The 27554-nt window shown below is 45.1% G+C and overlaps 5 protein-coding genes across 5 annotated transcripts; 2 read left to right on the forward strand and 3 right to left on the reverse strand.

Moving 5' to 3' along the window:
- Positions 1–4745: 4745 nt before the first annotated feature.
- Positions 4746–6025, forward strand: C8R40DRAFT_1178863 (uncharacterized protein; the record flags this gene model as incomplete). The annotated part of the gene is made up of 5 exons (XM_046232932.1): positions 4746–4850; positions 4899–5037; positions 5088–5147; positions 5198–5718; positions 5759–6025. The coding sequence occupies 5 exons, from the start codon at positions 4746–4748 to the stop codon at positions 6023–6025; spliced, it is 1092 nt and encodes a 363-aa protein (XP_046078751.1).
- Positions 6026–6102: 77 nt separating this feature from the next.
- Positions 6103–6869, reverse strand: C8R40DRAFT_1064313 (uncharacterized protein; the record flags this gene model as incomplete). Its single annotated transcript, XM_046225555.1, has 4 exons — positions 6103–6408; positions 6454–6479; positions 6501–6623; positions 6683–6869. Coding segments are annotated over 4 exons (642 nt in total), but the record flags the coding sequence as incomplete, so codon positions are not given.
- Positions 6870–7641: 772 nt separating this feature from the next.
- Positions 7642–8636, reverse strand: C8R40DRAFT_1178864 (uncharacterized protein; the record flags this gene model as incomplete). Its single annotated transcript, XM_046232933.1, has 5 exons — positions 7642–7700; positions 7767–7913; positions 7967–8140; positions 8200–8284; positions 8334–8636. 5 exons carry the CDS (start codon positions 8634–8636, stop codon positions 7642–7644), a joined length of 768 nt encoding a protein of 255 aa, XP_046078753.1.
- An 863-nt stretch (positions 8637–9499) lies between these two features.
- On the reverse strand, positions 9500–11956 carry C8R40DRAFT_1164262 (uncharacterized protein; the record flags this gene model as incomplete). The annotated part of the gene is made up of 5 exons (XM_046230466.1): positions 9500–9553; positions 9620–9723; positions 9789–9967; positions 10051–10129; positions 11941–11956. 5 exons carry the CDS (start codon positions 11954–11956, stop codon positions 9500–9502), a joined length of 432 nt encoding a protein of 143 aa, XP_046078754.1.
- Positions 11957–21534: 9578 nt separating this feature from the next.
- On the forward strand, positions 21535–23831 carry C8R40DRAFT_1182472 (Afadin and alpha-actinin-binding-domain-containing protein; the record flags this gene model as incomplete). Its single annotated transcript, XM_046232969.1, has 6 exons — positions 21535–21819; positions 21873–22018; positions 22075–22510; positions 22566–22794; positions 22853–23043; positions 23097–23831. The coding sequence occupies 6 exons, from the start codon at positions 21535–21537 to the stop codon at positions 23589–23591; spliced, it is 1782 nt and encodes a 593-aa protein (XP_046078755.1). The 3' UTR covers positions 23592–23831.
- Between the last annotated feature and the right edge of the window lie 3723 nt (positions 23832–27554).

Below are 27554 nucleotides of genomic sequence, written 5' to 3' on the forward strand. Positions count from 1 at the left end.
AAGCCTCAGAACGGGAGGCACAGGTATTGGAGGGTCTCAAAACAGTCAAAGAGCACGGACTACAGCGCTTGGCCAATGGGATAGCCGAATGGGAAGAAGACAATGGGTTGGTCTACTACCGAGGTCGAGTATACGTACCAGCAAACGACGACCTACGCACTGAGGTACTCCGTCAATGCCACGACCATCCAACTGCAGGACACCCCGGACTACACGGGACACTCGACTTGGTCAGTACCCATTTCTGGTGGCCTACGTTGCGCTCTTTTGTGGAGAAATACGTTGAGGGATGCGAGGTTTGTGCCTGTAAGAAGATCCAGCGACACCCATGGGCCGTAACTCAACCATTAGATGTACCATCCGGTCTATGGGAAGAGGTAGGGGTTGACCTGATAACACAGCTACCTAACTCCCAAGGCTACGATGCTGTCTTGGTTTGCACAGACCTGTATGGAAAACAAATTCACGCTATTCCTTGCACCAGCTCCATCACAGCTGAAGGCGTTGCCGATATTTACTACCGAGAAATCTTCCGTCTCCATGGTCTTCCTCTTCACTTTAAATCCGACCGTGGACCCCAGTTTGCAGCTAAACTCATGCGATCCCTTCTCGCTAGGCTAGGAATTAAATCAGATCTAACCTCCGGATACTGTCCTCAGTCTAATGGCCAAACCGAACGAGCAAATCAGGAAGTAGAGAAATACATCTGCCTCTATGTAGGACAACGACAAGACGACTGGGCAGAGCACCTTCCCATGGCGGAGTTTGTGATTAACTCACGGACTCATTCTGCGCTAGGCATGTCCCCGTTCGAGCTAACCTACGGCTATCTTCCCCTGTTCAATATCCCAGTGGGCCAACGCAGCGGTATTCCAGCTGTGGATGACCGTATACGGATTCTCCGATTCTCCGAGAAGCGCGACAAGATGCCGGAGCTGCCTTACACCTAGGAAAGAAACAACAGAAGGAGGGATACGAACGCGGGAAGCGGAAAGCTCATCAATTTAAAGTTGGAGACCTAGCCTGGCTCAGTACAGAGGACATTAACCTCCAGCTTTCCAGTGAAAAGTTAGGAGATCGACAGCTTGGCCCTTATCACATTCTGGAGAAAATTGGCCCTTTAGACTACCGCCTTGACCTTCCCCTATCCTTAGATCGCCTCCATCCCGTCTTCCATGTTGATAAACTATACCCCTGGAAAGGTAACTCCATTAATGGTGAAATACCAACACCACCAGAGCCGGTATACTTAGAGGATGAAGACGAACCGGAATACGAAGTAGAGGAGATCTTAGACAGCCGGGTTCGATGGAAGAAGTTGGAATATTTGGTTAAGTGGAAAGGTTACGACGCAGGGCACAACTCTTGGGAACCCGCAGCCAACCTCAGTCGAGCACCAAAAATTGTTCGGGCCTTTCATAAAAAACACCCAACGGCGGCAAAGCCTTGACCATCGAGGGCAATGGTCATAAGGAGGGGGGTAATGTCATAAAGTACGCAGCCCCTATCATTTTCCTTTTCTCACCGTCTCGACGCCTTTACTTGTACGATACATCATCCCATCACTGTCAAACCCCCATCGATTACTGATCCACCTGACCCATCTTCTCCTTCTATTGGCTTCCGCCACCTTCCTTGTTCCTAAACTGTACAGTATTACATCGTTGTTTCTCGCAGACCGGATTATGTATATATAGCCAACCCTCCACAGCCTGGTCCCTTATCTTGACCTCTCTGTCATTATCTGGGACCAGGTATGTGCTTACTTATTATTACCTATGACTACGATACTCAATATATCTCTGTCATTATCTGGGACCAGCCTGCTGCCGTTCTGCTTAGTCGCTCCGCCTTGTTGCCTTGTCCAGTTGCTCCGCCTCACCGTTCTGCTTAGTCGCTCCGCTTTCCCGCTCCGTTAGTCACTCCGCCTCTGCCGCTTCGTGACATGAAGCACCTGGAGCAGGTAAAGAACACTTGCCAGGCATGGGACTGAAACCAAAAGGGTACTCTGACTCTGACCATGCCGGATGTGTGGACACCTGCAGGTCCACATCGGGCTACATCTTCTTTATGGTCAGGGCACCCATCTCCTGGAGTTCTAAATGCCAACCCAAACCTGTGCTATCGTCTACGGAGGCTGAATACATCACCCTGTCCCGGGCCTGCCAGCAGGCAGTCTGGCTACAATCCTTCCTTGCGGAAGCTGACCTGAACCAGCAAGGACCTGTGACACTACTGGGCAACAACTTTGGATCCATTAGCCTGATTGAGAACTCCAAGCGACATGCTCTAGTGAAGCACATCAATCTACGGGACCACTACATCAGGGAGAAGGTAGCTAGCGGGGCAGTGAAGGTCTCAGAAATCCAAACAGGTATGAACATCGCAGATGTATTTACTAAAGCCCTCAGCGGGCCAATCCATGCAAAGATGGTTGGACTACTAGGACTGTATTGTGCAGAGCAGGGGGGTGTTAGATTCCACCTCCGCCCAGCGTATGCACAGTCCTCAGCTTTGACCACTTATTTTGCTTCTGCCCAATTACATATACACTGTACAGTTTATCAGCCACACCAGCAGATGGCGGATGGGGCTCCCTCAGTTATTTTACATCTAACTGAGGTGAGCCCCATATTACTTAGCCTTACATACTATACTAATATACACTACTTGACATATACCTCAAATTCATTGTTGCCTCATTGCTCTCATTACTGCAAAGTCCAGAAAATAATATTCTCATTACTCCCCAAGTCCAAAAAATGATTACTCTATAGCTCATACTCATTACTTCTATTATTCCATAGCATAAAGTCAGTTACTCTCATTGTTCCACAAGTCAATTATTCTCATTGCTCCAAAGTCAAGAAATATTCACTCTATACCTTACATTCATTATTCCTTGATTGCTTTCATTGCTCCCCAAGTCAAACAAACAATTACTCTATGCCTCACATTCATTACTCCTATTATTCCATAGCATACATCATTCCACAAGTGATTAAAATAATTGCTCTATACCTTGCATTCATTACTCCTATTATTCTGCAGTATGATATTGATCACTCTCATTTCTCCACAGTCTGTGTTTGTTTTGCCTATTATTCTATAGCAAGAAGTCAGTTACTTTCATTGTTCCACAAGTGAATTATTCTTATTAGCATTACTCCCTTGCTTGATAGTGTTACTTATAATTTCATAAGTGTATTGTTAGTTTTGAATATTATTTTCCTAAGTTTTACATTTTCACACCAGTCATAACCAATTCTTATCCAATACCCACCTGTCACAGTCACAACATAATTATTCACTGTCTTTTTCATTATCTGCTGCTACTTAATCAAATCTTATCTTATGTAGTATTTACTCACTATTCAATTGTAATTCCATAAGTTTTGACTAACTCTCAACTAAATATTTCATAAGTCCACAATAAGAAATCTAACTTACATTATGCTTATTGTTCACCCATTTTCATAAGTTTTCTTTTTCTATTATCAAAGTTCACCCTTTCCTATCTAAATCTTATCCTATTGTCCATAATAGTTCCATAAGACTATTATAATTCAATGCCGCTTCTCTCTCAGGAAAGACAGTGTAGTCACGTCTGGGATGACAGGGCTGGTTGGTTTTGATTGGGGTAACAAATGCATGTTTGGCCGTGATGTGCATTTGTGAATCTGAATGCTGATGTAATATTGTTTATTTTCATTTTGTTTGATCGTTTACCATTTGTTCGCCAGTTGCTGTCTGTTTTGCTCCCTCCATTCTTACCTAGTCAATATTTTATTCATTCTATAGTGTACCTGGCTGCCTGATCAACAATGGCGCCGCGGCTGGCTCGCTTGCGTCCTTCATTGACTCCACCTCTCCCACCAAGGACAACAACGACCTCTGAGAACCATATCTTCTACTCGTTGTTAGCATCCTAGGTTCACCGTGGTTCAGCTTGATGTTAACTACAATATTCGGCACTATTATTTATTTTATGGCCATTAACTCTCTCGATTCAATGGATGTTGATCAAACCGTGCAACTGAGCTCTTTCCCTACCTCTGTCTCTACCACTGCCAGCCCACCCTTTGAGATCGTTCATTTCAAGGGACAGGAGCTTCGTGTCTGCCATCCTGCTGAGCCACAGCCTGATGACACTCTCGTCCTGCCAGAATGATATGAACATGAAGAAGAAATATTTTATGTCAGATACCAGGACCTGTGCATAGACATTTTGTTCAATTTTTCTAGTTTGATTTACCCATCACATTGGGAATGGCTTGAAGCGAAATGCTCTCGTGCAAATTGCGAAGGATTGTGGCCTTTCCTCGCACCAGAACATGAATATTCTATGCAAAAAGATAATGGGATTTAGTAAAGACATGGTTCAATGGAAAATGTGTGTCATATTGACTTATCTTTCTTGCTTGGCTAATGCATATCATACCTTGAAGTCTTCTAGCAGGTGCTCGTCGGGCTCATCGTGGTGTTTGCAGTGGCAAAAGCATCGAGAATGAGTTGTCTAATCAGGACAAGAACAGTCCAACCTTGCAAATCAAGAAGGCGAAGAAGAAATTCTCGACGTTACGATGGAATGCTTTGATGGGTGTTGCAGCCAATACTTCTTCAGGACAGATACTTGTAGTGCAACGTTCAAAGGATATAAGGACACTTGAACAAAAAACCCAGCTATCAAAATTGGTATGTCCTCCATCGTTCTGCTAGTATTTAAATCTACTCTTATTATTATTATGTCAGGCAAAGAAATTCTGCGACACTCATCCTATATTCTGCTTGAAGAACTGAACCGCCATGCCAAAGCCAAAGCTGATGCTGCTAAAGTGCAATCTGCATCTGTAAGTCACCGCTGCTGAAGGAACAGATAAGTAGTTAAAACTGTATAGGCATTACTTAGTCAGCAAATGCAAAAAAATGAAAAGATTGATGGTCTGGCTTCAATAGTTGGTACCTTGGTGCAACATCTTCCTACTTTACTTTCCGCTCCATTCACTACCTCGGGGTTGCACTCTATGTCTTTATTGGGTGAGTTATTGTTCAACTCGTTGCCTGTAGTATCTCGAGGTCTGTTTTAGATTCCAACCTTCTCTCCACATTCAGGCCTGTATCTATGCAGATGAAACTTCGAATTGAGGGTGAGCAGGGAATTGTTTTAGAGACCCTCAGACCCTGATGTTTTCTCTAGAATCCAATTCGAGGGGCAACAACAATGGGATCATAACTGAAACTGCTATAGATCAAGAACCTGTGGCCGGGAAAAATGGTAGATCTCTGGTTGAAGCTGGCAACGGAATTACGAAGGGCAAGGATGGTGAGGAGACTGATGAGCCTATGCAAGAGACATGTGGTTTTTATGTGGGCATGAAGGACAATGTTGTCATAGCTGATGCAGAGGACTTGGCAGGTCATCGTCGCTCTTTGGCTTCCACTCAGGCTGAGGTAGTGAATGTTGTATCTCATCCAAAGGTCTCCGCTGAGGATTCTCCTGTGGAAAAGGGCATCACTACAATCAAGATTGCTCATGGGCGGTCGCTTAACTTCAAGAGTGCTGACATCCGTGACCCTTGCCCAATATCATTTGCGACCAACATTCCCCATCTTGAATGTGCATGGGATGATGAAGGCCCAAACTGGGACCCTGCCGACTGCGGTGTTAACCTTTTTTCAATTAACGGCACCCCTATCGCCCTTCGGTACTGGCCAGAAGTTTCTTTTTTGCTTTCCTTATTTCTCATATGGGCTTTAGTTTGTTGTTGAACGATATTGCTCAAGTACCGCTGATACTTTTTGGAAAGAGTTTTCTTCTGCAGATGGGAAACTTTTCAACTGGAAGAGGATATGTGAGACATTGCGGGTTCAACAAGCTGCGCATGAGCAGAATATTGTAGACAGGGCAAAAGCGGAGTATGGTGCTGACTTCGATAAAATCTTTGTGAATTGTGGAAAGGTATTAACTGATAGAACAGCTATTGCTTGTCGCTATTTTGAAAAACATACCATGGACCTCAATTAATATATCATCCAATTAACAACGACTAGGTCTATAATATATGTTCCACATACATAGTGTTTATACATTCAATCAAACTTTTATGCACAATGGCATGAACAATGAAATACAGGACAAACAAAAGCAGGTGGTTGGTTCCGGTTAAAAAAGTCATTGCAATCAACTGTGGGGTTATCGTTCAAAGAAATGAGGTATTTGACAATTGTCAAATGAGTAAACTCCTGGCTCCATCCACCCCACTCACAATTTTGACAAAGTGGCCACCGCCGTTCTACTGATAACCATTGGCATCCACCACGTTGAAAGGAATGAGTACCATAGGGAATGTGGTCAACTCCAATGTCGATAAGGTTATTTCGGAACATTTCCAAGAATTGCTCAGATGTCTATGAGGTGTCATTTCAGGTAACAATTGCCATAAACAAATGAACTGCAGTGACCATTGGCTCATTCTCCTCTGCAATTCAGTCGTTTGCACGTATTTTTTGAAAAAGGTAGCCATTTGTGATATCCAATATGACGATCCACCTTGCAAATGCACATACAACACATAGATGAGAATATTCTTTGGGCATTATCCACCAAACAAAAGGCTTGATTGCTTTGAAAATGATCAGATGAATGTCTTGACTATGTTTACAGTAGTTGATTATAACATACCTCCAAATTGACTAGTTTTTTGAAAGGGTAGTTGAAGAGTCAACTTCCACCGCCCATTTATCTCTTCGAATTCTATGTCATGAAGCTGAATTTTCGACAATTCATCTACATGGAGAAGTCTGCAGAAGGCAAGGCTGTAACCTAGGTTGAGTAGTGAACGAGCTCGGGTACCAGCCCAATCTTGTGAATTGACAATAAATCCTGCATCACATAGTGGTCAAATTGTCTAAGGTTTGATACAAAGCGACTTACTGAAGTTGCAGCATGCGCACTGGTTGCTGTCTCTCCTATTTAAGTGATTGATAACAAGTGAAGAACAATAAAGCTGACCTTATGATGACAAAGACTAAGCATATAGCTAGTCAGGGTTTCCCAACATTTTCCCTGTTGTTTCACTCCAGTTGCAGGCTTGCATGCCGAGGTCATGGACTCTTCCGAATCCAAATGTGGCTGCTGCTCGCATCTTCTGAGCATAAGTAAAGCTATGCTGCTCTATTGATGCATCTTTTTTTGTATTGTTCAGGTTGAGTTTGTCACAACTGGGGGGGGGGTTATTTCCAAGATATTGACAGTCATAGAAAAGGAGTTGATTGAGAGTGCTTTGGGCAAACCATCCGGCTCATATATGGCGGCTCACCTCCTATTTTGATGCAAGTCTTAGAACATGGTGGACATGCCTCAAGCAACAAACGTGTTTTGATTACTGCGTTCATCAGTATATATTAGAACACATTTTGTTGGTATAAGCTATCCTGAACAACAGAGCAAAAGGAATGAACTGAAAAGGTACAATGGTAGGGTTCCTCAGTAACAAAATTTAGAAGATCAAATTGCAGGATAAAATCTCCGAAAATCAGATAAGCAGTATTCTGGGCAAATTTTAAGGCTAAACCAAGCCTTGTCTAGATGATGGACTGGGTGTTGGTTTCTCCACAGATTTGAGCAGATAACAGAGGGGATTAGTGGAAGAGTGCTGCATGTTGAGGCCAGGAAAACAATTGAGGATCATCTACTTCAGCTATTGGGACCCAAAAGGAAATATGCTACAGTAGGCGGCTGCATCTGCAACAAGGATGAAGCCCACGAGAGCTGGAAAGCGCAGGAGATGTCAAGAGAAAAGGAGCAACTGGGATGGTAGTTGCAGGCATTATGGAGTCGTCTTGCATGGAGTTTCCAGCACCAATTGAAAGTGATTTGTCTTGTAGGTTGGGCATAGCAAAAGGATCGGACCCTGTTGGATAGTCTCTTCAGACCGGAGAGTCTAAAAACCAGTAAACAATGCACAAATCACATTGAACAGTTTGCTTACAACTGGAGGTATGCCGTCCTTGGTTTCAAGGCCAGGAGGGAGTTCATTAAGGTGGTGTTGCGGGGGGGTGCTAGTTTGATGAGAGCCAGCGAAGATTTTGCCTACGAAACCGGTAATACTGGTGTCTGCGTCGAGCTCTAACTGCTCTTCTGGTTCTTGGTCAGAAAGCTTGATGTCCTCGTATGGGTCATGCGGAGTCTCCTCTTACCCACGCCAAAAAAGTCTACATCATCCTCAGCAGTGTTTCCATAATTATCATCCCTGTCACTCTCAAACACTTTGCCACTTTCTTCCTCATCTCAAGAAAAATTCTACCACTTCGCAGTTTTCGTGGAAAGTGACAGTCTTATGCCATTCCCATTTGGTGCTGCTAAGTCTGGGACCGTGCATTTTCTTGGTAGCAAGAGATGGGCGAACAGGAGAGACACTACAGAGAGAAGGAATGCGAGAAGGAGGTGGAGGAACAGCTGGAGGTGATGCCTTTTTCTGTTTGAGATCAACATCACTGGAAGAGCTCACAGCCTGACAAAAAGTGCTCTTTGTAAGTGGCTCCTTGTGTATAAGTCCCTGAAACCTTCTCAACTGCTTCCTCTCTCTTTTCAATACAAAAGACCTATTGTTCTCGTTCTTGGCTTCGTCATGCATTAGCCATTGTGTATGACAAGATAGTGGACATAAGAAATCAGGAATATGAGAGGTGCTTAGACAGTGAATTAGATGCGAGAAGTGCATGGGATTTTGGTGGCAACAATGTTGTAGAAGCTGGTGGAGCTGGAAGAGGCTGTATGGAAGTCAACTGAAAACACTGCAAATGCGTAAAGCACAAACAGCACAGTGCCTTATTTCTTCCATCTATCTCTTCATTGCTATCTGCCTCAGAAGCTTTGTGAAACAACTTTGGTGTTAAATCCCTGCGTACCAAATCCCTGTGTACCATATGTTTGCGAACAGAAGAGGTCATGGAAGATGTACAGCACGTACCTCCAGGGTCATCCAAAGGGTATTGCATGCAAAGGTAGGTATGTTGAACTTGTGATAGCGGCATGAAAGAGTGGCAGGAAGCTTGTCCATCCTAAGTGACAACAAATTTCAGTGAGATATGGTGGACATTTAGAGGAGCGGATTGTGAGAGTACTGGGATAAGGATGGCTGAGCTTTTTTAGCATGCAGATATAGTTGCGAAATCTGAATATCCTCAGCTCAAAGACCACAGATCTTGGAAGGGGTGTTTTGACATTGTATTATGGACGTCAAGAAGGGGACACACCCAGGAAGTGTAGAGCCTCCGGACAGCCTCTCATTAAAATTGAAACCATTGAACATGCGCACAGTCATGCAGATATTCAAAAGCAATGTTTCTTGTGTAAGAATATCTAGGTGAGTATAACAATTGCATGAGGTTGAGATCGCCGAACTTCTCCTTGTAGCTTATATATCTATTAAAAATACTGTGATTGCGTAAAAGTGGAAAAAAGACTCACCGAGAACACTCTGTTTGCCTTTCTTCATCATCGTCTCGCCATCTCAATGATACAAGGGTGAGCTTTGCCAGTGTCCAGGACCTGAAATAGAGAGAAGACAACACAATTAATTCCTAATTCCTTGTCCTTTTCGAGCTTCGTACTCACCGTAAAGTTCTGGAACGGATGGGCCTCCTTGTTATTCACCAGCGTTGCCTGCAAATCCCTAAGCTCCATGTCAATCTTTTCCTCTGTCTCCTTTGCAGTAGAGACTTATAATGTGACAGCAGAAACATCTCAACTTGAGCCACGGGCCAAAAATCCCGGAATTGAGCACATATGGCTTTGGCATTGAAAGCCACAATCACCTTGATGTGCTTGCTAACATTGTGGTTAACGGGCTTGAAGTCCTTCAGCAGTTTCTCAGCCTCGTCCACAATAGCCTTGTTCTTCAATACAGAGCAATAGTGGGAGAAGCTGACAGTGGTTGGTTGGCTTGAAGAGGTTGTTTGTGCGCTAAGCTTCACTGTGGCATGTACAGAAAGCCTGGAGGGCGCAATGGTCTCTGCTCATGTTACACTGGTCAGTGTTTGCACAACCAGATTTTGGAATTCTGGAATGCACCCTTTCCTAGACCAAGAGAAGTGCAATACCGAGGGAGGTGCAAATGCAAGTAAACTCTTAGGTATGTTGACTCCAGTGAGGATGTCCCGCGCGCCTTGCCAGGTCTCAGAAAATCGAATACTCACAACCACTGCTGTGGCTTGGATGGAATGTCCTGTATGAGGGTGGTCTATTAGTTGAGTTTTATTTGGAAAAAGTAGCACCAGTACACACTTAGGGAAAGAAAAAAGAGATGTGAAAGAGGATGCAGATATTGAAGTGGTTCGGTGAATGCCATTTTTGGAGGGTCAAAGCTATTTAGACCACTTTAGCACTCAGCTTTGCTCACTCATGTGCATGTATGATCATAATCTACTATCTCCTATCTCTTCCTTATTCATATCCATGTCCATATCAAGAATCGTTGAGAGTACCATTGAAAAAAAACAATATCAATAGGGGTCAAAGGATTGTGGCCAGTAAGGACAAGATTGACTCTACCCGCTCATTAGCTTAATGTGATTTAGCTTATTCACCCAGCCGCATCTAGGCTGAAGCTCAAAGACCTCAATTTCGAATATGGTTTCATTAGAAATCATCATAAATTCTGGACACTGAATATTGGAGTTGATGCAAGGTGTGATGGAAATAATCAAGATTGTTAACATCCATTAACTCTGCTTTTGCAGTCTGTTGTTGAATACCTTCCATGCAGCTAATAGGGGTGAATCTCAGCACTCATTACACCTCTCTGATGCTACTCTCACTCAACTCCAATATTTCCTGTGTCAATTATCCGAAGCTGGCATCAACTGTGTATTTTTCTTTGATGGCCCTGAATGTTCCGCTATCAAGTGAGGGGTCAACATGTCATCAATAGAGAACCAGACTATCATAAGCACGCCAAAGCTCTAATAGAATGTGCTGTAAATCCTTTCATACCTTATGCTTTGTATTAGTATGTATATATTGATTTCATATCAGAAATTTCTTGCATACAATCCCAATCCCAGAAACTCCGAAATTCTTGTTCCTCAGCTTCAGGGTAGCCCCTATTTCAATAATCAGGGAAAACCATATGTCCCCACTCTCTCAACCATAATTCAGAACTGAGGCTTTTTGAAATTGAATGGAAAGGAGCCTAACAATGATATCTCTTGTTGAACGTGGCTATGCTATTCACATGCAACTATTATGATCATGTGTTATGATATGTTATATGTAGTCATATTTAGTCATTTACTATATGCGGATTCCTCAGTACTTCCTTATGTAATACTGTCATACAACTATGTATATGGACAGGCCATATCCTGTACTGGAATCCAACTCGCTTCTCTCTCACTCTTATTGCCTCTCTGAGATTATAAGTCTTTTTACCCAGGTATGGTGCTAGAGAGTGTCCCACTATGCACCCCTTGCCTGCCCAACAGGTTATGAGCCCCGGATGAACGCTTTGCTGAGCTCTAAGCTTGCAGTGCTCTCTGGTCTACTGTTGTCATTGATGCATCTATTTGATTGCTGTCTCTGACACAGACCTTTACCTGGAACATTGCTTCTGGTGCTGAAGTCAATATCACACCTAACAGTGCTGATTATGACATCGCCCAAGAGTGCTTGACACTGTAGATGACAGCTTGCAAGACATATGTTGCAGCTTGTCACTACTGGCAATAACATTCATGCCATTTTGTTTCCATCTGTTGTCTTGAGCGTTTATGAATTGCATGCTGACATTTTCTGTTGATTTTACCCAGATTACAATATCTTCTGCACTCTTCACCACTGTTACCACCACCCTCAAAGATGATAACTATGACACCTGGACCCCCGAAATGGAAGCCTTTCTCCAAGCCACAGGGCTTGGGTCAGCCATCACCTCTGACCCACCTGCCGAGCCATCTCCACTTGATACGGAAGACCTCAACAGTGTCAAAGCCTGGAAAGAATATGACAATTTGCTCAAATCCTGGAAGGAGATTGATTCTAAGGCTGTTGGCAACATCCGCCTCCGCCTTTCTCTGTCAATCCGCATCCTTCCTAAGGACGAGGGTGATATGGCTAAGAAGCTGTGGGAATTCTTGCAGAAAACCTACAAGGTCAAAGGTCTAGGCGCAGTCTTTGACAACTTTGCTGCTGCCATGGCTGTCAAGGTCCCATACAAGGGAAACCCACTCACAGCTATGACTGACATTGGCATGTTCTTCTCCCATATGAATGATGCTGACATTGGCATCCCTGCCCACCTTGAAGCTCTGATTCTTCTATCTAAGCTTCCATCACACTATTCTGTCATTGTCCAGACTATGTCTGAACTCGGTACTGGATGTGCGCAAGCACTCCATCCATCCTCCTAATGCTACATCTGTTCATCTCCACAAGAAGACAAGGATGGCCATCAATTGTGCTTGTAACATTGGCGTCCGTGCGACTGCTGAAGTCATTCGCACCCTTGAGCCAACTGGGCATATTTCGGAGTTGGACAGTGATGACGAACTTGATCCTCTGACAAAGCACACTCGTGCAATGTCTCCTGTGGATGATGTTGAGAATGGCAGTAAGGCACAAATTGCTCCAGTATTCTATATGAAGGAGTTGAGTCATTGCCTTATAGCACAAGGACACTTCCTACAAGATGGCAAAACTGTTTGCGGCAATGCAGACAAAGTTGACTTCTGGGACAAAGACAGTTTATTCCTGTCATTTGAACCACGAACTCATAGCGATACAATCTACATTCTAAGAGATTATTCGCCACAGCCTATGGCTGTAAACCTAGTGATCCACTCAGTGGACTACACTACCATGCATCGCCGTATGGGTCATCCATCGCGCAAAGCACTCACTCAACTGAGAAAACATGCAGAAGGTGTTCCTACCTTTAGCATTCCCCATGAGGAAGATCTCTGTGAAGGTTGTGCCAAGGGAAAGATGACTTTACGTCCATTTCCGGGCATCACGTCCCTTCCAGATTATTCACTCAGACCTCAAAGAATGGCCTACCATTTCGTACCACAAGTACAAGTATATGATCTTCTTCACAGATGACTATACTTCACATGGGTTCTACTGCCACTTAAAAAAGAAGAGCGGATCTCTTGTGGTGATAAAGCAATTTATTGCCACAGTCAAAAATCTATATGAGACCAATTGTCATGCCCTGTCCCAAAAGCTCCCCTTGTCACCCTCCTAGACATCCCAGAACAGCGTATCAGCTCCCTTACACCTCCCAAATAACCTCCCATCAACCTCCATGAACCACGGAACCCTAGCTAACCTCCCCACCAACGCTAACCTCCATCTGAAGCGACAGCTCCGCGACTCGCGTACGCCGCCGGACAATCCCCTATCAATTTAGCCTCATGGGTTCCGCACTTCACGCCAACCCCATTAGATGCTCGTTTATTACAATGTCCCATTACTATTCAGCCCACCTATATAAGTATCCTCTGTAACATAAGCGTCCCTAGCTTGGTATATTTTGAACACACACCCTTTTGCATAGGTCCAGTCCCTGTCCCTTTGTACCTGCTAACCATACGGATTTCTCTTTACTCTCTGTTTTACTACCTCTGTTTCTCTCAACTCTTGTCTATTGTCTCTGTGATTGTCTATACGATCCAATACACGCTTTTACTTCACGTCTAAGCAATCCGAGTGAGTTCCCGAGCTCCCCAACGCCTACCGCCTTGGTGAGCTAACCTCCCCAAACCTCCTCGAGCTCCCTAGCTATTCTATAGGCTTCAGGACCTCGATCTAGGTAACGTCGAAGCTACCCCTCACGTCGAACTACGTACTGCTTCTCCGTTACCACCTCCCACACTCGAGGACGTCCATCCTCAAGCCGAGCCCCCAGGGACCTACCCTCCCTGGCACATCCCTTCTCGGGAGCTTACACCCTTGAGACCCATCTACACATACGACCTACTCGATCCTATATTGACGTTCTAGCGAGTACAACTCCTACTACGCAATATTGTACGGTCCCGCACTCCTCCTTAACCTCCCTATGCCTTAGGGACCTCCCTGGACCTCCTAGGAACCCCTCAAGGGTCACCATCCCGTCGTTCCAGCCACTACTAGGTCATTCCCATCCTCGGTCGCGGTTCTCGTAGCTCCCTTCGAGCTCCAGCCTGCTCCTAGCACGCTACAACATAAACCTCCACATACCAAAACCTACCCTAAGACCTATTTTGACCCAGGTCTTACACTAATGTCAAGGAATGGATGTCTGACGGTGGCAGAGAATTTAGATCCACTTGATGAGTTCTTTAAGAACAAAGGTATCAAAGCACAATGGTCATCTCCTCATATCCACCAGCAGAATGGAAGAGCCGAAAGGTTTATCTGGACTATTATTGAGAAAAGTGAACCACAGCGCTTTCAAGCCTGTATTCCTGAATCCTGGTTGGAATTCTCTGTTGCACATGCTGTGTATGTGTATAACCACACTCCTATGCATCATCACGAATGGAAGACACCATATGAGATTTTGTACAACAAAGTTCCGCACATAGATCACTTGCGTGTCTTTGGCTGTAGCACGTACATCTTTCTTCATAAAGAAGTACGGGTAAACAAACAATCGCCCAGGTCAGAACTAACTTGGAGTTTCTGATGGTGGACACGGAAATATCTACATGCGGTCCAACAATGCAATGTTCACTGCTACGCATGCAGTGTTTGATGAGAAATTATTTCCTTGTTGTAAATCCTCAGAGTGCCATCGCTCTATGTGTCTACCAGATTGCAACCCAGATCCTAAAGATCCTATTCCTCCACCTGGTGATGATGATGTTCCCATTTTTCATCAACCTACTACTCCCCAAAGGAGACAGGATCCGGAGCAAAATGTTGCACTGCCTGTGCCAGCTGAACAGCCAGCACGAGATCCTATGCCGCCGCCACAACCCCGGAATGAACAACCTCCTGCTGAAGAACAGTTGAGATGTTCAGGTCGTGTGCAGAGACCACCTACTCATCTTACCGGTAATCCTAGAAGCAGCAGTAAGCTTCCTATGGAACAACAGGTAGAGAGACCAAAGAGGGATATTCAGAGACGCACTAAAGCTCCACAGCCAGGTAGCTCCTTGGCTGAGCAAGAACACCCTGAGCCAGAACAGGTTCCCGGACCTAGTACTGAGCATCTTACTCCTGAAAAAGGAGAACAACCTCCTGGTGACAAAGCTAACACCCTGATCAGACTATGTTGTGAAGGGGGAGCTGAATTAATATATTTTCTTATGGCTAAGGCCGTTCCCTTTGAGGGGAAGCTGAAAAGCTCTGAGAACGTCCATGAATGGACTTACAAGGACATTACTCACCTATCTAAGGCTGAGTGTGAGGAATGGCTTAAGGCCTGCCAAGAAGAGCTTGAAGCGCTCAAACGGCGTGGTACTTTTGAACTCATGGATCATCCAGCAGACCAAAAGGTCATTAAGAACTGCTGGGTCTTCGATGTCAAATCTGATGGTCGTAAGAAGGCATGCCTTGTTGTCAAAGGGTTCTCACAAATTGAAGGTCTTGATTATGACCAAGTCTTCTCTCCTGTAGTATGGTTTGAGACTGTTTAGACTGTTGCTCACCTTGACTGCGCTGAACAACGGGTATCTCACCGGACTCGATGTTCGAAATGCCTATCTATATGGCGTCTTACATGAGACTATCTACATGGAACAGCCTGAAGGTTTTCAAATCAAAGGCAAAGAGGATAAAGTTCTCTTACTGTGCAAAGCTCTGTATGGACTGAAACAAGCAGGGCTGGCCGGTTCTGGAAGCTTGCTCGTGATTTGCCTAGGAAGCTCACGTGTATCCTGACCCAACTACGAACCGGCCACATCCCTCTGCAGAAACACCTGCACCGCATCCATCGAGCGGACACACCCACATGCCCATGCTGTAAGCAGCGACCAGAGACAGTCTTCCACTACCTTTTCCAATGTCCTGCACACCGCAGAGCCCGCGATCGTTTCCGCACGCGTATCCCAAGAACCCAATGGAACATGAGCTCCTTGCTCACCTGCCGAAGCACCCTACCGCAGCTATTCCGCTACGTCGATGACATGAAACGTTTCCACCATATCATAGGTGACCTCCCGAGGCTCAAGGATGAGGACTAGGAAGATCAATGAAGACGTGTGGAGGATAGTGCCCCCCTCCCTGCCTCCTTATACTCTTTTTCCATTTCACCCACTAACTTACAAATTACTCCCTCCTACCTATATCTACCAGGCACATGCACAATGTCCGTGCTTAATCAAACCCTCGCAGTTAGACGGGTCCCCGTCGAGGCTTCCTTATGGAGCCTGACGTAGATGACAGTTTTCCCAACAAAGATACAGGTCCCTTTCCCAGTATGATAGTTCTACTACAGTACGATGTTCACTACATATGCACTAGCACACAGGTGAATAAACGAGATTCAAAAAAAAAAAAAAAACAAGCAGGGCTCGTCTGGTGGCGAACACTAGACTCATACATGAAAACACTTGGCTTCAAACACCTGAGCTCTGATGCAGGTATCTTTATCCGACGAGGAAAAGATGGCTCTCTAGTCATCGCCATCATCTACGTTGATGACGCACTCTTTGCTGGACCTGACAAGAAACTCATAGATTCCCTCAAAGGGAAATTCATGTCACATTGGGAATGCAGAGATCTTGGTGAAGCCAAAGAATTCCTTCACATGCGGATTACCCGTTGTGGCAAAAAGATTTATATTGATCAATGTGCCTACCTTGACAAAGTCCTTAAGCGTTGCAGTATGGAAAATGTTAAAATGGCTGATACACCACTTCCTGCAGGGTTCCAACCCGAACCCACCAAAGGCCAATCGAATTCCGCTCTTCGTAGCAAGTTTCAAATGGTTATTGGTTCCCTTCTCTACCTTATGCTGGGCACACGTCCTGACATATCCTTTGCTGTTACCAAGCTTGCACAACATGCAGCTAACCCATCTCAAAAGCACCTTAACAAGGCACTCTATATTTGCCGGTACCTTCTAGGTACTAGAACATATGCACTTTGCTATGATGGTGAATTGGGTATCGGTCTCAGCGCTTGGACTGATTCGGATTGGGCTTCCGATCCTTATACACGCCGGTCACAGACTGGATTTTTTATGAAGCTTGCCAATGGCATCTTCTCTTGGACCAGCCATGCGCAGAAAACAATCGCTCACTCGTCTACAGAGGCTGAGTATATGACATTGTCTGATTGCAGCCGTCAAGTGGTTTGGATCCGTAATCTACTTGAAGAATTAGGCTATAAGCTTGACGCTATTCCTATTGCTGGAGATAATCAAGGATCCATTTTCATGGCATCAAATCCTGTCACTAGCAAGCACTTAAAACACATTTACATCCGGTATCATTATATCCGTGAAGTTGTTGAATGTGGCCTTGTGCAAGTATTCTTCGTAGACGGCAGTAACAACCCTGCAGATCTTTTCACAAATAATCTTGGGCGTATCAAATTTGAGCTATTCTGCTCAATGCTTGGACTTGAGTTCTACTCGTCCAGCAATCCTTAGGCTGTCTGCCCTGCCTGACGCCTACCGCTATTGCTTTGAGCAAAGTACTTTACTGTGCTGCTCAGCAAGGGGGAGTGTTGAATGCGGCTATGCTGTTCACACATCACTAATATGGTCATGTGTTATCTTAGTCTCTAAAAGCTTTTGGTGAGTAATGCATATTATTATTATTAACATATTTTCTCATCACTCACTGGAAACCAAAAAAAACAGTTCTGCTTTTTTTCTTTGGTTGGGTGCAGAAAAAGATCCTGGAGAGCAGAATTGTGAGTGTAATTACTGTAATCGACAAACATGGATTTTTGAGTAAGGGTGGGTCACAGGTTTTGAGAAGAGAATATCCCAGATTGAAAAGAGGATGTCCTGTGTGGATGTTGAACGCGGCTATGCTGTTCACACATCACTAATACGATTATGTGTTATCTTAGTCTATGCTTAGTATACACTGACATCATATACCATATGTGGATTCCTCAGTACTTCCTTATGTAATACTGTCATGCATTTATGTATATAAGTAGCTACGTCCTGTACTGGAATCCAACTCGCTTCTCTCTTACTTTTATTGCCTCACTGAGACACTAAGCTCTACTACCAGGTATGGTGCTGGAGAGTGTTCCCACTACGCACCCCTTGCCTGCTCAACACAGTCCACAACAGTGGAGCCTAGTGAAGACTAGTTATTGAATTACTTGAAACTAACTCAAAATTTGCAATCCAATCTTGAGTGGAGCCAGAATGCACCCTGAACGCACCTGAATGCATGGAACGCAGGTGAACGCAAAGATCAAAATTGAACGCATATAAGGTGAACGCACCTGAACGCATATGGACGCGACATCAATTCATCAAATTTGCATTCATACATTGATTGCATTCCCAGTTTACATAAATATTGTTAAATTTCAATATTTTGACTGAAATGTTACTATTGTTCCACTAATCTACTACATATTGTACAGTCTATGAACACATTATGTATAGTTATGTATAGTACAATTGATGTAATTAATACAGGGGTTTGCATAATTTCATGAACAACCGAGTTTTTTTCTTTTTACGGTCTGAATATATCCATTCCTAACCCGGAATATCTAAACGTGATGTGACTGTTTCTCGACCCCATGAGACCCCATGCCTCCTCAAAAAATGTATCCATCGATGTTATACTGAAGACACTACTGAAATAACAGGACATAGTAAGAGTGTGGAGAAAGTATCACAATGAGGCTTTGAATACAAAAAGAACAAGGAAAATTGTCACTCCAAACACACACAAAATTCTTGATAGTACATTACCTTATATGGATCAACACTGTTCCAACAAAGTACTCAAGGTCTGCATGAAGGACCTTCTGGATACAGGATTTGAAGATATCAAGGTGATGTATGGGCACTTGTAGGGCAGAACTGTTACAAGCCTGAGGCATAGGTATAGAGGAAGGAATTGCATAGTTAGAACCCCGTCACATCACGCAGCTGATAAGATAGGATATATTCGGACTGCAAAAAAAAAAAACTCAACTTGTTCATGAAATTATGCAAACCCCTGTAATTGAACACTAAAATCATATTATTATACATAATATAATAAATATATGAACACATATGAACGCACAAAACGCAAATGTGAATGCAGAACGCACTGACGGAACGCAAAATTCTACCTGCCGCCCTCTACAACCAGATGACATATGTCATTACCCACAACAGGGACACTTCCGATTGCTTCCAGGCCATGTGTGGGGTGCTGATGGGTGACCCTTCCTCTCCCACACTGTGGAACATCTTCCTCTCAACGTTCGACTTCATTCATGACCCCAATGACCTCGACCTGCTGGGAGCTGTGATATCCCATCTCAAATACGCTGATGACATCGCCCTGATTTCATGCTCTACACACGGCCTACAGTCCCATTTGAGAGGCTTCAAACTCTACTGTCACTCCAACAACCTCACCATCAGCGCTGGCAAATCCTGGGTCATGGTCTTTGGCCACCTGCCTTCACTGCTGCCCATTCTCTTCCTGGGTGGTGAAGCCCTGTCATTCCGTCACTCGGTATGCTACGTTGGTGCTCACCTCCAATCCACACACCGTCATCTACTTGCGGCACACTTCACGGTCAAGCGTGATTCCACATTCACCGCTGCAGGTGGCATCGCGGGATGTGACCTCCTCATTGGACACCAACGGCTCAACCCTCCAATAGCCAAGCAACTCTACCCTGCTCTTGTGGACTGCCATCTCATCAATGGCTGTGAAATTGCAATCGACACCAATGCTCACTTATTATCCATGCTCAAGCAAATTCAACTGCTCTTTCTCTGCCGCATGCTTGGTCTATCCCGTTGTTCCATTCTTGCACCTCTCTTCACAGTGACTGGTATCATGCCCATACATACCCGCCGTGTCATTCTTGCCCTTTGCTACCTCATTTACCTTCTAAAACTCGGACCGGAGCACTACACTTACCTTGCGCTGCAGGAGAACTTCAACCTTTGAAACTCCGGCATGAAATGCTGGCTTTCAAATGTCGACTAGGCAATTCACCATCTCCCTTCTTCCACTCTCTCCCTCCCCGCATCAGCACTACTATCCGAAATGTCACTTCGCACTTATCAATTCCATCTCCAAGGAGTCCGACACCTATCTTCAGTCCCAAGTAGACATCAGCCATTGTCTGGCATTACTCCATGGCCGTCTTGAACCACAGAAAGAGGGCCCATCAAAATATATTGCTTGGACACTCTGTCATTACCTGAGCCACATCCGAAACCATTCCCACCGCCATTCTCTCACCAGACTACTGTGTAGAGACATGGTTCCCCTCACTTTCCAGTCATCGCCTGCAAGAATTGACCCCTTGCTACCAACAGAGGTGCCCACAAAACAGTGCCGGTCATGTCAGTCACCCTTCCACCCAGAATCCCCTCAATATATCTTCCTCCAATGTGCTGCAGACCACACAATTGTTGGACTACGGACTGCCTTTCTTGATGACATATCGCCCTCATTCCCTCTTCCTCATAATTGCCTATTCTCAAACTTAGAAGCTCTCTACTATCTCAAGCACTTCATCTTCAATACATCCTCCACCTCTTGTACTGCACACTTCATCCATGAGGCTGCCGTACACTGGACATCTCTGCATCCTCCTCTCCCTCCTGCTGAACAGAACAATGACCATACCGCGAGTGGAAGCGTGGGTGGGGACACGACATAGCCTGATCCCGATTCTTCGTTCATCCCCTCTGCCCGGTGTCACTTTTCTTCATTGACATTTCGATGTTTTCATCATTCGCATTACTACCTCTGTATAACTGACTGCAAGACTGTTTCTCGTATTTACGCTCTCTGTAATACTCTCTCCTGTTTTCATGCTTTTTCGTACACTCAATCTCATACCCGTACTCTATTTATGAGAACTCTATCTCATACTCTTTACTCTCTCGTACTCATATTCTTGCTTGACCTCTTCTCGTTTCTTTCTCGTACTCTTGCTTGACCTCTTCTTGTTTGCCACTCTCTCACTCATGCGTGGTACGTCGGCAGTAGTCTACCTTCCCTCACTGCGGGTTAAGCTCGCTGTTGTTGTCCTACCATAACCGGCTGTTCACCTTGCTTGCTAGGTCCTTTGCCACCCCATCTTTACCAAGCGCCCGTGCATTTTTTTTTTACACACTAGGCGCTTTAATTAGCTCGCTCCGATGTATTTCTTCTAATCCTTGTTCATGCACTCATACACTACTTTACCTTTTGTTACCATACAACCTTTGGTTTGATTGTGAATGTGGGTTGGAATTCATGAGAATGCAAGCAAGGTTTATCGTGCCCCGCAGGGGTTCACTAGTCCGAGACGGGAACCCGTCTTTCGAGATGGTGCCGTGTATTTATCTATCTATCTATCTCCCTAGCGCTAAATTGGCGCTTGATCTCGATCACATGACAATGTGCATGGCACATGAACTTCTGACGTTATGTAACAGGCAGAACTTTGACAATCGGCAACGCCTATGCACAAGACCGTTCACTGGAGCTCTCAGAGTCCTGACAGGCTCTCCTTCCCTATCCTGTGAAGACTCCTTCCTTCCAACCTCGAGTCTTCAATATGTCAATTCTCAGCTGGTAGCTCACGGATTCACCACATCTTCGGGACTCTCTCTCGATGGCCTGTCTAAAGGAGAAATAGACAGGGCTGTGAAATGTTTTCTGGACTTGCTGGCTCAAAGGGTGGTGAGTATTGATTTGATCTGGATTTCTCGTGCAATCTTTGAAGGCTTTGTTAGAAAGATATGTCGAGGACAGAGCACCTGTCAGCTGAACTACGAACTCTTCGCTATGACCACGAACAAATGGTATCAATGCATCGCACAGCCACAGAGTCTGCGGCAAATTTCGAGCGTGAAGTGCACTTACAGAAATCTCGTCTTGCGTGCGTTCCATTCTCGTTTATCTTATTGTATCTTTGACAGCCTATTTTTTGAATAGGACTACGAGAAAGACGTTGCAGGCGACTGAAGCTGCACACAAACATACTAACGCAGAATTGCAGTGGACACGCTCTGCCCTGCAGACCATTCGAGCTACCCACCAAGCCAAAACAAAGAAGAAGGAAAAGGAGATTGAACGTGCTATGGAGAGGTGGCACAGGATCTCTGACGCTCAGGCAAAACTTGGCGCTACCGCTAGTGGAAAGCACTTTATCGGAAGTGTTAAAACCGCCGTTGAACCAGTAGTTCCGATTGTCGGGAGAGGAAAGAGATACCTGGAAATTACGCTAGAGGAGGCTGAGAAGGCACGCGAGCAGTTAGGCAAGGATAATCTCAGTTTGAAGAAGATGCTCCTCAAGGCTGACAACGAAATCAGAAATATTGCGTTTGAATTGACGCCAAGTTTGCAAGAACCCACTAATGAGATAGAAATTGTGCATTCTTGCAACACCTCGTTCTTCATACCGGCCTGACTTTTCTCATTGGCAGCCTGTACCTATTACACTCCCCGATCTATTCCCTCTGTCGCCTCCAGACTTTACCACCATGACGCTATCATCCTCGCTTGCGCGACTCCGAGACAGTCTCGGAGTGCTATCCTCTTCCACATCTTCGATATCAACTTCACCTTCCGTCTCCCCCGCACCGCAGCCTTTACCTTCTCCGTCTGAACTTGAACAGCTGCATCAAGTCATTGAGCAGCTGAGGAACGAACTCCGTGATTATCCTTAAAAGAAGTTTTTTGATCCTCTGGACTGATTTCACTCTATATCCAGATGATTCAACAGAGCAAGTAGCTTTACAGGCTGCGGAAAATCGATCGGCAGATCAACCTTCAAGCACCATGACAATACTTGCTCGGGACGACAAACGCCAACATTCAGCTGTCTCCGAAGCAGAGGAGCGAAAGAAGCTTCCTCAAATGCCAACTCAGCCTGGAATTGGGAAAGAAAGGCTCAGTATTGAGGTATGTGCTCCTGTCACCTTCGTCTCTGGAGTCTGACTATTTTCCCATTTAAGATTGGCATGCATCCCAAAGAGGAGAAACCTTCTGAGAAAGTCCGAAACATGTTCGCAGAACTTCCTCTCACTCGAGATGATTCAGATTCACGTTCGGAGAAAATGAGTGCATCCAACCAAAGGTCTTCCCCACGAACACCTCATTCACCGTCCAAAAGGTTCCAAATCAACATCGGCAAAGCTACCAGAAGAACCACACGGGTTGGCTCTACGAGGAGACGATCCTCGTCATCCTCATTTTCATTTTCTCCATCTCAAGGCAGCAAGGACGCAGAACCAGCTTTCGAAACAGAGGTCATCCCCCGCCTACCACCCCCACTTTCCATCGGCGCGTCTATACCTCCTTTGATGTCCACCAGCTCGAGCACAGAATCCCTGCTCCCGACTGCATTCGTGCTACCTCCACCATCTCCTTGTGCATCCTTGCCGCCTTCAAAGCCTGCTCTTCTATTATTGATTCCACTCTACCGCTGCTTATGCCGACATTTCAAATGACACAAGAACAAGAACCGTGTGAAAATAACAGATTTCTCTCAACCTTCATTACAATCTCATGTGCCACCATCTGCAACCCCAGCAGATCCAGTGGATTCCGTTCCACAGACACCCTTCGCCGGAGCTCATCGAACATTCCCTTACCCAGTCGCCAAGCCTCTTGCCATGCATATGATTCACGCATATTCACCTGTGAGACCCAGTCCACTAAGCCGCATTCTCATGCTAGGGAACTCTCCAGGGTCGCCTATCTATATTACTACACCTCTATTACCGGTCTAGTTCCTTTGCACCTATACTGGCCTAGGTAGTGAGTAGAACACTCTACACAGTGAGTAGGATACTCTACACAGTGAGCACAACACCCTCTCATCACTCTACACAGTGAGCTCACCACTACTGTTGCCCACAGTGACCTCCACACTGTGCTCAATGCTGCTGCTCATTGCCATACACAGTGAGCTCAACACTGTATACAGTGTCCTCAATGTTGTCTCAGACAGTGACCTCAATGCTGTCCACAACAAGCTCTATGCTGTCCTACACAGTGAGCTCAGCACTGTATACAATGAGCTGGTCATTGTCTTGGACAGTGAGCTAGTCATTGTCCTCCACAGTGAGCTCAACACTGTATGCAATGAGCTGGTCATCATCTCCCACAGTGAACTCAACATTGTCAGACACAGTGAGCTTGTTGTTGCTGTTGTAGACAGTGAGCTCGATGTTGTCATAGACAGTGAGTTTGTTGTCATCGTTGTAGACAGTGAGCTCGACGTTGTCAGACACAGTGAGCTTGTCATCGCTGTTGTAGACAGTGAGCTCGACGTCATCATAGACAGTGAGCTCATTGTCATCATTGTAAACAGTGAGCTCGATATTGTCATAGACAGTGAGCTTGTTGTCATCGTCGTAGACTGTGAGCTCAACGTTGTCAGACACAGTGAGCTTGTCATCGCTGTTGTAGACAGTGAGCTCGACGTCGTCATAGACAGTGAGCTTGTCATTGCTGTTGTACACAGTGAGCTTGACGTCGTCGTAGACAGTGAGCTCATTGTCATCGTCATAGACAGTGAGCTCATCGTCATCATCATAGACAGTGAGCTCGACATCGTCATAGACAGTGAGCTCGTCGTCATCGTCGTAGACAGTGAGCTCGACGTCGTCATAGACAGTGAGCTTGTCATTGCTGTTGTACACAGTGAGCTTGACGTCGTCATAGACAGTGAGCTTGACGTCGTCATAGACAGTGAGCTCGTCGTCATCGTCGTAGACAGTGAGCTCGACGTCGTCATAGACAGTGAGCTCAATACTGTCCACTGTCAGCCCAGATGTCCATTTTACGTATAGAATTGAAAGTGATTCTATACGTAAACGTCTCTGAGATTTTACGTACAGAATTTTGAAAATTCCATACGTAAAATTTTTGGCTTGTTCGATTCTTGACCAAGTTTTTCCCACGGGGGTCCAAAAAAGCGCACTTTTATAGCCTTCTGACATAGCTTTGCACATCAACTCAAGTGCTCAGCACTGTACACAGGGAGCTCAACACTGTATACAGATAGCTGAACACTGTACACAGGGAGCTCAACACGCTGCTCTACACAGTGGGCCATGGAAAGCTCCTTTCCCATTGCTGTGCTATACATCACTGTGTATAGCAAGCTCAACACTATGTACATTGAGAGACATCTTTACATTAGTGGAGAATATACTCCGATTCTGGTCACGCACTTGTCACCATTAGACTCGCAGTACAAAAAAACCTAGGGTCACCCACCAGTATCATTGAAATTGGAGCACTGGTTGACCCGCAAGTTGCAATACTAGTTTGTTACTTGTTATTTTGTTTTGCTTATAGCAGCGTGAATACTTCGGCGCACAACGTCGCAGTCACGTGCTTCACCTCGCCTCTCTCCGCTCTTCATTTTCAATTTTCGATATTTTCCGTGAAGCGTGGGAACTAATTTCCGTTTTTAGTGCGCCGCTCCGAGTTTTCCTCTGGGGCGCTTTTCAGAGTCATTTATTGCCCTTTTAGGCAGTCAGACGCTTATTGCTCATTATGGTAGGGCGCTTGTTTTTATGCCTTATTAGGGTGGCCCAGCGCTTTATTGCTATTTCAAGTAATTCCTGCAGTTTCTGCCATGTATGGACATTCTGCCTTGAAAGACTCATAGAGGGCGCATTTTTTGACCTTATAAGGAAATTCTTGAAGATTTATGATCCTGGGACCCGCCTCTTCATTTTCATTTTTTTCTTCATTGGCGGGTAGCGTGGGAACTTAGGCACAGCCACACCTCGGTGGAGCCAAAACTCGGAGTGCACACTTGGATAAGTTCTGAGGAGCCCCCTCCTGCACAATGAGAACTTGGACATGCTGTTGAAGGTACTGATGCACTTGTAACTACTGCATACCTGATGGAAAGGTATTGGTAATGGCTTAGACTGGGGCTCCAAAATAGCTTCTTATAAGAGTGGAATACAGGTGTTTGAAGTAGTGGAGTGTATTAGTGCTGCAACAGATACAACTTGTGTGTCGACGACTGGACGTACTTTCTATACACAAACTTTTTACGTATAGGTTTTGGTTCAATTCTATACGTAAAGTTTTAGAGGTGGATTCTTTTTTTTCCAATATTTCTCCAGCCATGAACCAGTTAGTGAAGGTGCCCGAGATGACCACGCTGACTAAGCATGTTGTGGCATTTACAAGTGTTTTGACTTGTGAAACAGATAGGTATTACATATCACCAAGTAACATCTGAGCAACCTCCCACTCTTCCAATTCATCTCCCAGCCCAGCTTCAATAGCCAGAGTTTTCCAGTCTGCCAGAACAGTCATGAACCAGACCACAATCTCTTCCTCAACAACTCGAACAGGGCGGGGTTCCAATACAGTATGTTCACTGTTATGGAACATTAGTGTGTGAGTTCTAAAGAAGGATGTTGTAGCTCACGTGCTACGGACCCATTGCTGGGTAATCTCCATGATTGAATGAGCATGATTACCACTCCAATGGAATTGGAGGATGAATGGTCTTGGGCCCCAACGTAGATCATAAAGGACAACATGACGACGGTCAATACGACGCTGTGCGAAGAAGGCTTGGATAACTGGAGGGAATTGTGAAACAACTTGGTGTGTAAAGACGAAGAGCATGTTGAGTAATGGTTAGATGCTTTTGAAGGTGAGGGGTGGGGGTAAATTGAGGGGGATAGAGAGCTGTTATATATGTTTGAGGGGTGATAAAGATCAATGACAGCGTGTGATTTGAGTAACAATGGCAAGGATATGATTGGGTAGAGATTTGATAACAAGTGAACAGTGCTCAAGTTTACATACAGAGCAATTATTTGGAATGGGACATGGGAATGAAGCATCAGTATTGAGGATTGATTGGTAGTTTTGGTAATGATTGCAACAGTTGGAGCAAGTACATTGACATGGAAGTCAGATGACAGGTGTGAAGAGAAGAGGTGTAAGACAAGTGAGTTTGATGAAAGGGGTGACAGAGTGTTGGTGAACCCCGGGGAGTATGAACCGCATGGGGGGGTGCAATGAAGTTGATGTGGCAGAAGAAGTCAAGTAGTGAATGCAATGGAAGGTGAAAGAATAATGAAATTGTTTGTTGAAGAACAAGAAGAGAGAAAGTGGATGAAGAAAGGATAAGATAGGAAAGGGGTTGAAATTTAGTTTGAGTTGAAATAAAAGTGGGTTGGGTGACGTCGGAGGGGTTAGGGTTAGGGTTAGGGGTTAGGGGTTAGGGGTTAGGGGTTAGGGGTTAGGGGTTAGGGGTTAGGGGTTAGGGGTTAGGGGTTAGGGGTTAGGGTTAGGGGTTAGGGGTTTAGGGTTGGGGTTAGGGGTTAGGGGTTAGGGGTTCGGGGTGAGGGGTTTAGGGTTCGGGGGTTCGGGGTTCGCTCTCTCCCCCCCACCCCAGGCGGCGGCGGCCCCGAAGCAGCTCCCCC

Source organism: Lentinula edodes (genome assembly GCF_021015755.1).
Source record: "Lentinula edodes strain Le(Bin) 0899 ss11 chromosome Unknown C8R40scaffold_105, whole genome shotgun sequence".
NCBI classification, from domain to species: domain Eukaryota; kingdom Fungi; phylum Basidiomycota; class Agaricomycetes; order Agaricales; family Omphalotaceae; genus Lentinula; species Lentinula edodes.